The sequence below is a fragment of the Eptatretus burgeri genome, chromosome 13, assembly GCF_056783735.1.
Source record: "Eptatretus burgeri isolate ZD-2024b chromosome 13, Ebu_testis_v1, whole genome shotgun sequence".
Classification (NCBI taxonomy): Eukaryota; Metazoa; Chordata; class Myxini; order Myxiniformes; family Myxinidae; genus Eptatretus; species Eptatretus burgeri.
In genome coordinates this window covers 40,564,464-40,578,612 of record NC_140973.1, presented here as the reverse complement: position 1 = coordinate 40,578,612, position 14,149 = coordinate 40,564,464, and the positions used below count along the sequence as shown (strand labels likewise).

At 40.5% G+C, this 14,149-nt stretch overlaps 1 protein-coding gene across 16 annotated transcripts in view; it reads right to left on the bottom strand.

Moving 5' to 3' along the window:
• The window catches only part of LOC147014280 (R3H domain-containing protein 1-like), a 234,179-nt gene that overhangs the window by 91,001 nt on the left and 129,029 nt on the right, over positions 1 to 14,149 (bottom strand). For all 16 annotated transcript variants that reach the window (XM_085852133.1, XM_085852130.1, XM_085852135.1 and 13 more), the window contains 3 exons: positions 11,501 to 11,621; positions 11,172 to 11,250; positions 9,496 to 9,555 (listed from right to left, as the gene is read on the bottom strand). In XM_085852133.1, coding sequence (XP_085708259.1) covers positions 9,496 to 9,555; positions 11,172 to 11,250; positions 11,501 to 11,621 — 260 coding nt within the window. The remainder of the gene's footprint in view (positions 1 to 9,495; positions 9,556 to 11,171; positions 11,251 to 11,500; positions 11,622 to 14,149) is intronic.

Genomic DNA, 14,149 nt, shown 5'->3' with positions numbered 1-14,149 from the left:
ATAATTAAATATGAATTGTTCTGTACAGCTATAGTTGTTCTTCTGGGATCTGCGCATCCATCCACGATCTATGTTCTAATGAAGTGCAGTAGGAATAATAATAAAAACAGCACCGTGCGGGAGTGTAGGTAATCTCTCCAAAGCTCTCGGAAAGCCTTAAAATGCATCACGATCGGTTTTCTTGTGAACAGATATACGGACGGACGGACATCGAGACCGGTTTTATTAGGTCATCATGAGGGTACCGCTTGATATTACGCATTGAAATAGAGATATGAATACTCAAGTGAGTTTATTATATGTCTATGATTGATAGCTTATTGACAGCTCAATAACATGAGCAATTTACAATGGCGTATAGTGATTAATAATAACATACTCCACAAAAGGTTTTACGAACTCATCTTAGTGGTCCTCTAAAAAATGGGAAACATTTTTATTTCTTTTTTGTGCAATAATTCCTCCCATTTTGCAAATGGAGAGCATGAACTGTTTAACTACCATAATCATCAAAACGAATTTTGAGGGGCCTCTTAAGGAAGACAATAATATCATCTATATTAATATTTTGGCACGCCCCTTTTTTTGTTCCACCATCAGATTTTCCACCATCAGATTACTATCTATATATATATATATATACACATATATATATATATATATATATATATATATATATATATATATATATATGTCAAAGATTGTTTCATTTCATGCAGTAACAAAAAATCTGATGGTGGAACAAAAAAAGGGGCATGCCGAAATATTAATATAGATAATAATAAGATTTAACTACCATAATCATCAAAACGAATTTTGAGGGGCCTCTTAAGGAAGACAATAATATCATTACTATATATGTCAAAGCTTGTCTCATTTCATGCAGTAACATAAATCTGATGGTGGAACAAAGAAATGGGCGTGCCGAAATATTAAAATATATATATATATATATATATATATATATATATATATATATATATATATATATATATATATATATATATATATATATATATATAGTTGTAGTTTTACAAAACTGCATGCCTCAAAGGCAATGGCACCCAACATACAGTGATCCTCAGGCAGTCATTTCCTTAGTCTTTGTGCAGTTAGTCCTCCCCTCATGTCTGGTGGGGTTAATGGGACGAAGTGCGTTGCGTGGGTCTTGTAGTTAGGTTGAGTAACTATCTCCAATTCATATTCTGATTCCTACTCCAACCCTTTCCTTTTAGCCATAGTAAAAAAACAAGCATGGAAGCACACACGCCATGCAATAGGCAATTGATGATAAGCACACCACGACGTCTCCCGTGGCTCGGATCCACCACACCACTCCACTACACACTATACCACCTATTCACCACACGCCATTATTTTGTTCAAATCTGCGCTCCAATTCCCAACTGGCGCCTCACCTTACTTCACACCTCACTCACCAAACCTCACCACATTGACCACAAATGCCTCCCGTACATGGGAAAAATATTCCTGCACCCCCCTCGTACCTCTGCACCATGACAATTTATCACTATTTTGAGGAACACCGCATGACTAGGATTGTCCTCGACAGCGCACGATGTTTGATCATGCAACAGATGTTAATAGATCGACTGCATCTCACCTGGGACGTCCCGGGTGAGCATTCGGAATTGATACAACCCTCATCCAGTTGCCAGAGCATGGCAGGACCAGGGGCAATGAGGGGTCGTGAGAAGGGCGATCCGGGAGTTTGGTTCGCGGCTCGGGTGTGCATTTTAGCTCATGAGAGGGCCGTGGGTGACGGGGGGAGTCCGTTGCTATTCGACATTCAGATTGCAATCTGAGCATGTTCAGGGCTGGGGTGTCGGCTCAGGAGCTCCTACCCATGTCAAAGTGGGTGGGCAACTGAGACGGTTTCCGGACCTGGAGCCTGGCAGGGCATGGTTAGGGCTGCTGTGGCCCAATAGAGGAGCAGGATTTGGGCAACAGCGCGTCTCTTTCCGGTCATCACCCCACCATTTGTCCAGGGCTTAGAAAAGGAGTAGCATGGAGCCGTTAGAGCATCTTCGCTGGCTCTTCGCTTCACTCCTTGTCTCACAATTGGTGTGAGATTGCCAGAACACGCTTCTTCTTTGAAAGCCTGATCCGGGGATGACTGCCAAGACTCACAGCCATGCTGTCGACGTTCCGCACCCCCGTGCAGCCAGACAGACCAATGCAGAGCATCCCATGGAGGTACACGCTACACATACAGACTTTCACACAGATATGTTAGGGATCTTTCTCCTCATACATTTATTTTCCCCTCTATCCACCCCTCCATCCCATCTTCTTTGGACGCACAAAGAACATCATTACTGACTCGCAATGCCCTTTTTCCTCTGGCATGACACCGCACCTCCTACACCTCCCACTCCCACACCTTAGACACAACCAGTATTCTTCCCACATACCTCTCCCTAAGCATTTTGGGTTGCGTTGGTCTGCCGACCGCACCAGGAAGAGAGGTCATTTATCCTCACCTGCATTCTTTCTCTCTGGCGAGCTAATCTTCCTCGTGTGTTTGTGTGTGTGTGCGTGTGCGTGTGCGTGTGCGCGTGCGTGTGCGTGTGCGCACACGCGCACCTGTCCTCGCATAAATTAAGATTGTAGAAGATATAACGGGATAACTCTGCTCTGTGTCTGCTTTTGGAAGATTGCTAATCTTTTGCCGCACCCCATAAATTCCTTGCTATCTCCTGCTGTGCATAAGAATAAATCCCATCCAATGTACCACATTCTTTTCCTCACTTGATTGTAAATAAATGCTTTGTATAGAAATGTTCCCAGCCCATTTCCGTGTTTTCTATCATTGGTCCAGCATGGCTCGCACACTTTTTTAGCCAGGACATTATGCCCCAACGATCTGTTTATTTGCTTGTCTGTTCTTGGCAGTTCCACTCGGCTGCATCGGATCTGGTAAGGTGATCCGGTTTGAGCAAGTGCGTACCGAGGGTGTCCCCCGGTAATTAGATCACGTGACCTTGATGTAAATGGTATTTATTAGACGGAGGTTGAGTTATTGGCGTTCACGGTTGATTAGCGACCAGCTGCATCATGAAGTTATTCGTGTGCGACGGCCTGCAATTCCAGAGAGTCTGGTGGGAACCCGAGGTAATTCACCCCTCGTGGTCCCTGGGTATGCACCATGTATATACATATACATATATATATATATATATATATATATATATATATATATATATATATATATATATATATATATATATATTGTTGTGGTTTTGGAAATTTAAAAAACACCATTCAGGTTCCCCGAAGATCACTTATTTCGATAAGTAAGTGTTTCAGGTTAGAATCCCTACCGAGGTGTAAAGGGAATTACTCATGTGCCGAGCTGCGAATCTTTGAGGTAGCCGTTATTCTCTGTCTTTATTTTAACAAACATCGCAACGCCATCATCTCCAGCAAACATCACAACGCCATCATTTCCAACAAACATCACAACGCCATCATCTCCTACAAACATCACAACGCCATCATCTCCTACAAACATCACAACGCCATCATCTCCTACAAACATCACAACGCCATCATCTCCTACAAACATCACAACGCCATCATCTCCTACAAAAACTCCTCACCATCGACAAGCAACGCTCCCCAACGCCACCACTGCTCAAGCCACCATTGTGCACCATGGTGAACCCCCACGGCGCAAGCCGATTTGCATAATCGGATCAAAACGAGAGTTTCCCCGACACCAACCCATGACGTCGGACTTGGGGTTCCCAGGGAGGCTTACCAGGGGTGAGAGGTCAGAGGTGAAAAGTGGCGGAGCCCGGCCCCGGGTGAGAGATCGAAGGGCGGCTTGCCCTGGGCCAATATAAGGGCGGGACTCGAATGAGTTTGAGGTTGATTCGGCAGATTCATCGCTCTCTGGAGACAGGCAGTCGCGGGAGAGGAAGGCACACTGAGCATGCATTCGGGGGAGGAGGCAGATGGTGGCGGCAGCGCGGAGAAGCGGACACTCGGGATATTCGTCCCTCTCTGGAGTCGAGCAGCTGCGTCGTGGTCCGGGAGAACGGCCCTGAGACGGTCGAGCGACGCTGAGGTCGTGAACGGGCCCAAAGAGCATCAACTCCAAAAGAGCAAAAGACCTGTTCACTCCTCCGAGCGCGTCGCCGGCCAGGCCTGACCGACCAGGCCGCAGTAGAAGCGGACAACTGAGGGGAACCGAGCAAGCTGCTCGTCAAGCTGCTCAAGCCGCCCGGCCGCTAAGCGACTGGCGCGTAGCGACACAAGGGCCAAACAGGAACATCCGGGGTCACCGACTCGAAGATCTTCGAGCCATCACAAGGGGCGGTCAAGTAACCTGCCCGGCCTCTTGTGAGCCTTCGGTCACCCAGGCTCCGAGTTGGAATAAAGGCTCACGAGCCCGTTTCTTTTCCTGGGTTTTGTATGAAAGTGTGGCGCCTTGTCTTTATAAGTAGAATTGTTGGTTAAGTGCGTGCCTGTACATAATAGACATCAGCTGTAGGCTTTGCTCGTGTCTTGTCCCTTTTCCCCCATTGATTGCATGCCTGTATAAATAAATGCCCCCATTGTTTGAATGTCAATCTGCTCGTTGCGTCATTTCCTCCCATTGACTTCCACGGTGCGTTCGGGAAATTAGCTGGCTATTAAAGCCAAATTAAAGTGGTCAATTGGTCCGACAGAACTTGGCGATTAAAACCACTCGGCATCGCACACGGAACGAGTGCGCTTAGCGGCTCGTTTCCGTACGAGTCCCGTTGATGTAGAAATTCTCGGTACTTCTGTCTGCACGGATAATTAGGTATATCGAGATTCGGCGATTAACACTGTACCACGTGGACAGAATATTGACAGTTTATGGTGCGTTAAGGCATCCGTAGCAGGTTTCCGGAGTTGTCCGGAAGCTACGACTGAATTCCGGGTTTCAGCGGACGCGCGACTGCGGTTGGGCCTTAAGCGGTCGTGCATGGCTGTCCGAACCGGCTAATTCGTAACAATATATTGTTGCGGTTATGGAAATTCACAGAACACCATTCAGGTTCCTATAGATTAGTTATCTCGGTAAGTACGTGTTTTATAGATAGCCCTTTCCCCTAGTTTAACGGGTATTTTAATGTTCCTGCACTGTGGTTTATTATTAATAGTGAGGTTTTCTTTACTTTTATTCACACCACCAACAACTACAAGCACGCCAGCATCGTTTCACCTTCACCTCGCTCTGCCCGACACCATTATCTACACACCACCGACCACGAATGTGGGCGGGAGTTTGCCCGGGACTCCACCCAGAATGAAGAGGGGTGGGCCTCCTTGGCCAATCAAGGACTTTACCGCCTCAGCTCGAGACTCCGCCTAGGATGGGAAGAGTGTGTCCCTTTCCCAATCCGGGATCGCACCACCTCAGATCGAGAACGGAGAGGGTGGAGACGTTTTTTCCTCCCCCCTCCCCCCCCCTAAACAGGCGAATAAATTTGCGGCCACGGAGCTTGCTAAGAAAAGGAACACATCTCGGTACATGGCCTTGGTGGTCATCTGGGCGCTCATCTTGAGGAGGTACATGACTGCTCGTGGACAACACATCTCGGGGGACAACGAAAGAGGAGCAACGAATGCTTGCGTTAGTGGGATCGAAGCAAGTCCAGTCTGTCGAGTGTGCGACCAGTCTGTCGAGTGCGCATCTCTGGCCGGGTCCGGCGCTGACTGCATCGCACGGATCGGAGGTGTCTCGCTGGCGCCTGGTTCTACGGACCGTTTCGCGACGCTGGTCTGGGTCGGTCGTCAGCTCGAAGACCACATTAGGTGGACAGGTCCGAGGCAGGTCCTAGTAAAGACAATTGGTCCAATTCTTTGGGTGTGTGTGCGTGTTTGTGGGCCCGTCTCGTAAGTAGTGAATTGTTTAAGTGCTTTACTTGTAGATACTTGCATTCCTTGTATTCGGTTTAAATCTGGTCTAGTGTGGTTCCCTCATTCCCCCCCATTATTGCGAATAAATGTCCTATTGTTGAATGTACTCAGCTCATTTTGTATTTCTTCCATTGACTCAGCATGTCGTGCGTGTAAGGGATTAGTTGGCCATTGCCTGTGTCACAAGATAATCGGGCCGGTAGAATTCGGCGATGTATATGTATGTATGTATGTATGTATGTATGTATGTATGTATGTATGTATGTATGTATGTATGTATGTATGTATGTATGTATGTATGTATGTATGTATGTATGTATGTATGTATATATATATATATATATATATATATATATATATATATATATATATATATATATATATATATATATATATGAAGACCGCAAGGGGAAAACCAGAGATGTCACTTTTTATAAATTTCAGGGTTATTGCACCTGCCAATAGTTGGCAACATAAGGTTTCCTCTCACAATATTACTTTAACAAATTACCAGGGGTGTCACATAATTTATATGGTATAAAGTTTAGCCGTGCAATGAAAAAACAAGTGTTGTCAAAGCTGAACAAGTAGAAACCCAGAGTTGTCAGTACTTTACTCCTGGTTATCTCCCTTTCATTCGCGTTAACTGTTCCACCATAATATTCAGAGTTGAGAAACTAAAAAATGAAAGGTAAAACTTTCACAGCATAAACTCTGAGCACTACAATGGCCTATTTGGTTATATCATGGGCTCCGTAGTTGGTGCATATCGTGGTTCAAGCCTGGTCAAACCTTTATTGTGACTTTTATGGGACCCACACCGTGGCTTAATGGTTAGCGTGTCTGAGTACCCATCCTCATTCGATGTACCCACGGCCTAATCAACCTGCTTAGGTATATGAGTCACATGAGGTGATTTCGGCTATCGCGGGGGTGGTTTATCCTTGGTTTCCTCCCGGTTTTCCATCATATTAGTACGGAGTAAGAAATGGAGACTCCGTCATCATATAAGCGAAATACCCTTAAGTATGGCATTGAACACCAATCAAATAAAAAAACAATAACCGTTTAATGTTGAAAAAAAAATCTGTGATCACCAGTCATGTAATGTATACTAATAACCAACAAGCATGAATTTGCTACACATCCTGGGTTAAAATTGCATGGCAATTATTAAACAAGGGAATAACCAGTGATGTCAGTTTGCAACATTGATTCGTTCTTTGCTCTTAAATTAAATAACACAGAAGCTTGGCAAATGCTACATGCTTAATTTGATCGGCCAATGATCACTCTTCCTTTTACTGGAAAAGAAATCTATATGACAGTTATTAAACAGTCCACCAAAGTCTTGAAACTTTGTTTTTCAGTTTCTTCAAAATTGACTTATCCTGACATCTCTGGTTTTCCCCTTGTGGTCTTCATATGTATATATATATATATATATATATATATATATATATATATATGACGTCAGCCATTATAAAGCTTGTAATGTTCGTGTGAGAAACTTTTTCATGAGAACACCTTCTACCTTCTTGGTCTCAAACAGGATAATCCAAAGAGCACAAAAAAATTAAACTGAGAGTTGTAATATTTTGTGATGACATGACAGCATTATTACCTCCACCACCGAAGGTGAAGGAGGTTATGTTTTCATGCCTTTGTCTGTTTTTCTGTGTGCAGGATCTCTCAAAAAGTTGTGGACGGATCGAGATGAAATTTTGGGAACAGATTATTATTGTGCTATATGTTGTTTTTGGGCCCTGTCTCTCCAAGTATGAAGAATCACTTTAAACATTTTCATATCCAGATCCGGATGTGGTTCCTCACCAAAACTGAATCAATTAGTCATTGACACATCCAAAATGTCCACCAAGATTCGTCCGAATCCATCCATAACTTCTTGAGATATCGTGATATACTGTCTATCGTTTTTAGCCAGATCATTCAATGGGGAATAATAATAATAATAATAATAATAATAATAAATCACATTCGGATTCAAATCTGGATCTTCGTCAAAATAGTCATTTCTTCCTTGTCAGACACCCAACCTTCCCACCAAGTTTAGTCTAAGTCTGTCCACAATGTTTTGAGATATCGTGCTACACATCATTTTTGGTCCCATTTATCAATGGTGAAGAATCACTGAAAAAAAATTCTCGTATCCAGTTCTGAATCTTCACCAAAATCTAATCAATTTGTGCTCATCATACACCCAACCTGTCCACCAAGTTTTGTCCGAATCCATCAATAACTTTTTGAGATATCATGCTCACAAGCAGAGAGACACAAACAAACAGGGGTGAATACATAACCTCCATCCACATTCGGTAACGGAGGTAATTATCATCTCGATACCATCACAGCCCAATCGTGATGCAGGTAAGAGTGGCCCATTATAAATTGAAATAATTAAAAGGACAGTCTACACCTGATAAGCTCTCCTTCAAATTGAAAGGTAGAAGTCGATCGATAATCTCTGCTCTCAACTGCCTTTAGAAATGGCATGCTTCCCATTCCCTTTTTGGAATTCTTCCATTTATACTACCTTTCTGTAAATCTTGACAATGGCCTGACTTTATGGTAATAAAACTACTTTCCAAATGAATGTCCTAAAAAAAAAAAAAAAAAAAAAAAAAAAATGTTCACCATCATCCTGAATCTCCCTTTATTGAACAAGGAACTTACAACTTTGAAGTACTCGCCTCGTATAATAAAATTTGGCTGAAGCAGAGTAACTAATATTACTGCAAACCCTTTAAAATGCTTCCACAGTGTTAAGATTATAAATGAATTCTTATCTCTAGGTTCCAGAGAAAAGCCAGAAATCTCTGAAATACACACAATTTGTTCACCTGAAATTAATTTACACAGCAGCTGGGACAACACGCTTGCATTATGAGGTGTTAAGAACCTGCTAGCATTGCTCACGTTTTTCTGAATGTGGTATTTTTTTTTCACTGTGGATACAAATTCCAACCATTTATTAGGCAAAGCAAACGGCTTACAATTTATTCGGTTCACAGTTCATCTGTTCTAGATGAGGCCTTTTCAATTTGAAATGCAAGTTAATCTTTTTAAATTTCACAACTGGCATAACATCTTTGTATCCTCGTGCTACACGAGGTTGCAGCACCACCAAAACATAATTACGGTCAACAACATAGCTCTCAAAAGTAACTCCTGGAATCAGTTATTAATGGTTACTGAAAATAAATTTAAATTATCATCTCTCCAATGATGTACCAATTTGATGCAGGGTGGGGGGTTGAGGGGTAGAGGATGGGGAGGAGAGGGGGCTTGCCTATATCATTAGTGGATTAAGCACTTACATGGAAGTTTGAAATAAAATGTGAGAAGCATCCTTATTCAACCCTTCAGCAAGACAAGGCCCTTTTGCAAGCCAAATATCTACTCCTACATTAAACTCGTCAGCTTACCTGTTTGTTTCCGTCAGTTTGATCAATTTCAAAGAATATACGCAAAAATGGAAAAAAAGTAAGCAATGAAAGATTTAAATAATGCAACCAACTATGGTTTTGTACAAATATTTTGGACCAAACACCTTACTTTGCATCGTGGATGAAATCTATGAGTTCCTGCTCCATCTTGAGAAGCATGAGTCTGTCTCTGTAATAACAAGAACAAAACAGTGCATGTTACAAGTTAAATATCTTCAAACTTTCGACCTGATACCAACTGCACAAATCCCAGTCTCAACATGTCCACCAAAACAAGTTTTCTTTTGCCACATCGAATTCTCAACACAAATAAATGAAGCATTCAAAGCTCACTGTATGTGTTGTCTGAAAGCATAGATATTACATCCTTGGTTTTCCTTATAATAATTATACATGACTAATGATAATGCCATAATTTTCTCCTAATTTGTTTTGTTCATGGAAGAGAAAAGCTACACTTTTTCTTCATTGCTAAATGCGTGCACGCATGCACGCACACCAATCGGATTAATTGTAAGGATTGAGTGAAAAGATAACGTAAATCAATTAGAATTTGATGAGTTGAGAACCCAAATTAATGTACGAGTTAAGCTCATGTGGGATTTTGCATATATAGGTCGTGGACAAAAAAACACAAAAGTGGAAACACCTGGGTAAATGAGGGATACCAAGGAACGGCTTCCACACAGGTATGGCCCGTGTATTAATTAAGCAAATAACAACCCAGCATGCTTCGGGTGATGTATAAAAATGCTGCACAGGTCTGGTTGCCTATAATTATGGTTAGCATGGCTGCAAGAGGAGACCACCCAATGCCCCCGTCCACATGTGGTCGCCCCACAGTTTGATGAGCATGACACTGATGTTACCCATGTCATGGCCTTCTCAGTTACCAGATCTGAACCCAATCGAGCATTTATGGGATATTCTGGAACATAGCCTGAAATAGCATTTTCCACCTCCGTAACTTTCTTGTGGAAGAATGGTGCTGCATCCCACCCGCAGAATTCCAGACGCTGGTAGACTCTCTGCCATGGTGCATACAGGCCATACTGGCCGCATGTGGTGGCCCAATACCCTATTAAGTAACTTTACATTGGTGTTTCCATTTTTTTTTTTGTCCACGACCTGAATCTCAAAGTAAAACTCTTGTCAAGTTATTAAGTTAAATTAGTTAAACTTAAAGCATTGATTTAAAATGCATGATATTAGGACGTAGGAATATTAACCAACCTCACAGAACACTTTGAAGGATTTTTATTTTGTTACTACTTCCAACGTGGTTTCATGAATATTTTTGCAGCACAGCCTTTTCATAGATAGCATTTTCGTGCCAATTACAACTTGCCCAAGACATTAAGAGTCAAATCATATGTGGAGTGGCATCACAAGTTTACCAGTTAAAGCAGTCCAGGCAATTACTCATCCCTGAAGGTTGAGTGAGCCAGATCTTTTTTTTTTTTTAACTGACATTCTGATTGTAATTCCTCTGAGACCATCGCAGTTTCCAGGATTGGTATAGACTTGAAATATGAGAATCAAAATCCTTGAGACTGCTTAATATGGATTTGAACCTGCAACATCTGGGATGGGATGCCAGTCTAATGTCCTCACCATAAGGGTGCCACCATACACAATACAGATATGTTCTGTCTTGCCCATATACTTAAATGCATTTTTACAGCATCATCACCATGTTTTACTCCACCAATGAAATATGTATATTGCCTTGCAGAGTTGCATCATATACAGTACTTGCCATGCTCGATGCCACAAAGCACACACCTTGGGCTGTTCTTCAATGTGTTCACAAGAAACTCATGAACATCGATGCCTGTTGAGTCGGTATACTCTTGACTTGAGTCTGACAGCAACAACAAAATACACACACACACACACACACACACACACACACACACACACACACACACACACACACACACACACACACACACACACACACACACACACACACACACACACACACACACACACACACACACACACACACACACACACACACACACACACACACACACACACACACCCTTCAAAAAAAAAATAAAAGTCCATGAAAGTGTTAACTGAAAAAATTAAAGTACTTTGCAACTAACCCCGTGACAATATCTTGGCAGCTTTTCCTTCAGCTTCATGCTCAGCTATATCCTTTTCCTCCTCATCTTTCACTGGTGTTTCCACAGCATCCTTTTTAGTAGTATGCAATGCAGGCATTTCCTGTAAGAAACAGCAGTTTATATTTCCTTGAAGCATCAGGCAAGGCAAAAAAGAAAAAAGAAAATCTAAAGAGGTTCTTACCCTGCAATTTCAACCTCGTTTTAATGGTCTTATCATTTCAAAGCATTTATGTTACTGAAGTTACTCCAACGAAGACAATGTGTGTGATGGAATATTCATGCTCACTTAGCTGGGAACATCTGAAATAATACAACGCATCGAAGACAGAGCTGCGAGCGTAATCAGACTTGTACCGCTATCTCAAATAAACATCAACCTCATCTCACTGGGATTCTGTGGTTGTGCTGTGTAAAAAAAAATCGACAGAATGTACTGTAGCAACAATTTTCCTGCTTCAACAACACCTCTCAAGCCACACAATTTGTACCATCAAGACGAATTATCATTTAGGGAATGTCACCACCTTCCAATTCCACTTCAAGTCATGCAACATTGACTTGAATGTGCATCACCACTCTTTCATCAAAATAAAATCCAAATCCGAGAACGTGGAAAGCCATAATCCAAGTACCGTCACTGACAAAATGTGACAACTGTTTAAAGAGAAAGCCTTCCATCATCTTCACAGCAAAACTTTGGAAGGGCACCGAATGTTGCTGCACAAACCAAAGATGGAGTGCTGCCCACAACTCGTAAGCAAGTCGCACGTACACATTGAATATGCAACTTGGCAGAAAGTTTTACCCGTCCCTTCCTCATACGTCTCAAATTTCACTGCCCTCTTGCACACAATTTGAATCTCAACTCTTTACAACTTTCTTTCCCTTTCTTACACCAATCAACACTACAGTCTTGGACAGCACAGTTTCTGCCTGAAGGTGTCATCAGCAAGATGAAGTTAATATAAAAATTGTTTGGCAAAAGCACTCAAAAGCTAAATGGAAAGTATGAATACAAAGATGCTCAGGTTAAAAAAAATCCTTAATGATAAAAGATAGTAAGAAGAAAGGTAGAAAAGTATAAGTACTAAGTCAGAAAACAAATAAAGTGAATAATTAAATAAACAAACAAATAAATAAATAAAAGCAGATAAAAGTATTTTGTAGCCCTTACATATTCATTAGTCACAAATTCCAAAGAAGAAACTGAGCTAATGTAATGGTGCAGTGCAATGTTAATGCTGTATTCTTACGATTCGATATGGAACAAATTGCTTGTTATAAAGCATATACATATACATATATATATACATATATACATATATATATACATATATACATATATATATATATACATATACATATACATATACATATACATACATAAATAAATATACATATATAAATAAATATACATATATAAATAAATATACATAAATATACATATATAAATAAATATACATATATAAATAAATATACATATACATACATATATAAATAAATATACATATATAAATAAATAAATATACATATATAAATAAATAAATATACATATATAAATATATATATATATATATATATATATATATATATAAATATATATATATATATAAATATATATATATATATAAATATATATATAAATATATATATATACATACATACATATATATATATATATATATATATATATATATATATATATATATATATATATATATATATATATATATATACATATATACATATATAATCACAAACATTTTCCATCACGATTCGTTTTTCAATAGTCTGGCTGTGGATAAAAGTATAAAACATAAAAGTGTTTTACCATGAAGTTGGCAGGTATGTCAGTGTTCATCGCCTTAGCTTAGAAATGCTGTGTGCAGAATCTTGCAACTCCAAAGTTCTTTGCAAAGCAATTTCAAATCTGAACATGCATCACAAGCAAGGTTCAGTATAAGCTGCTTGATGCATCTGAAGATCCTCGGACTGAAGTACAATGGACTTTCTATCAGTCAGTGCTTCGTACTTTCACTCACATCAACATCTTTCTCGAATGACAGGATCGCAGTTTTTATCTGGTAACTGATGCAATTTGAGACTTCTTCAAAAAAAACCGCTGAGTAAGTTTGTTATATTGGATGACATCAAACAGGTTGGTGATATCATAAAGTTGGACTTTGAAATCATATCGGTGGTTTGTGGTATTTTCAAACTCACAGTTGGAACAGTAACTAAGCAAATTTGTGTTGAAGAAAGGAAGTTATATAAAAGGAGTGAGAACATTTTATGTGAAAGCTGCTTCTCAGGCATCATCAACATTACTCTTTGATGATGGTGTTCTCAATATTTCTGAATTTCAAAAGGAAGGAAGATTGTACATTTAACGCGGTGGAATTTTTCTATGCAAAGTATTCAGACTTTCTTCATTTTAGACTTGCACAGATGGATAAGCTGCAAAAGGAATTTGTAGACGACCAATTCCTTGAGAGGCAAGATGTTCCTGATGTAGTCTGTGAAACTGCAATATGTATGAGGAAGGGGCAGAAGAGGAGTTGGAGAAACAGCATCACAGAGTGGATATGACGCATCAGATGTTAAGAACTGTGATGCTTCATGAAGATT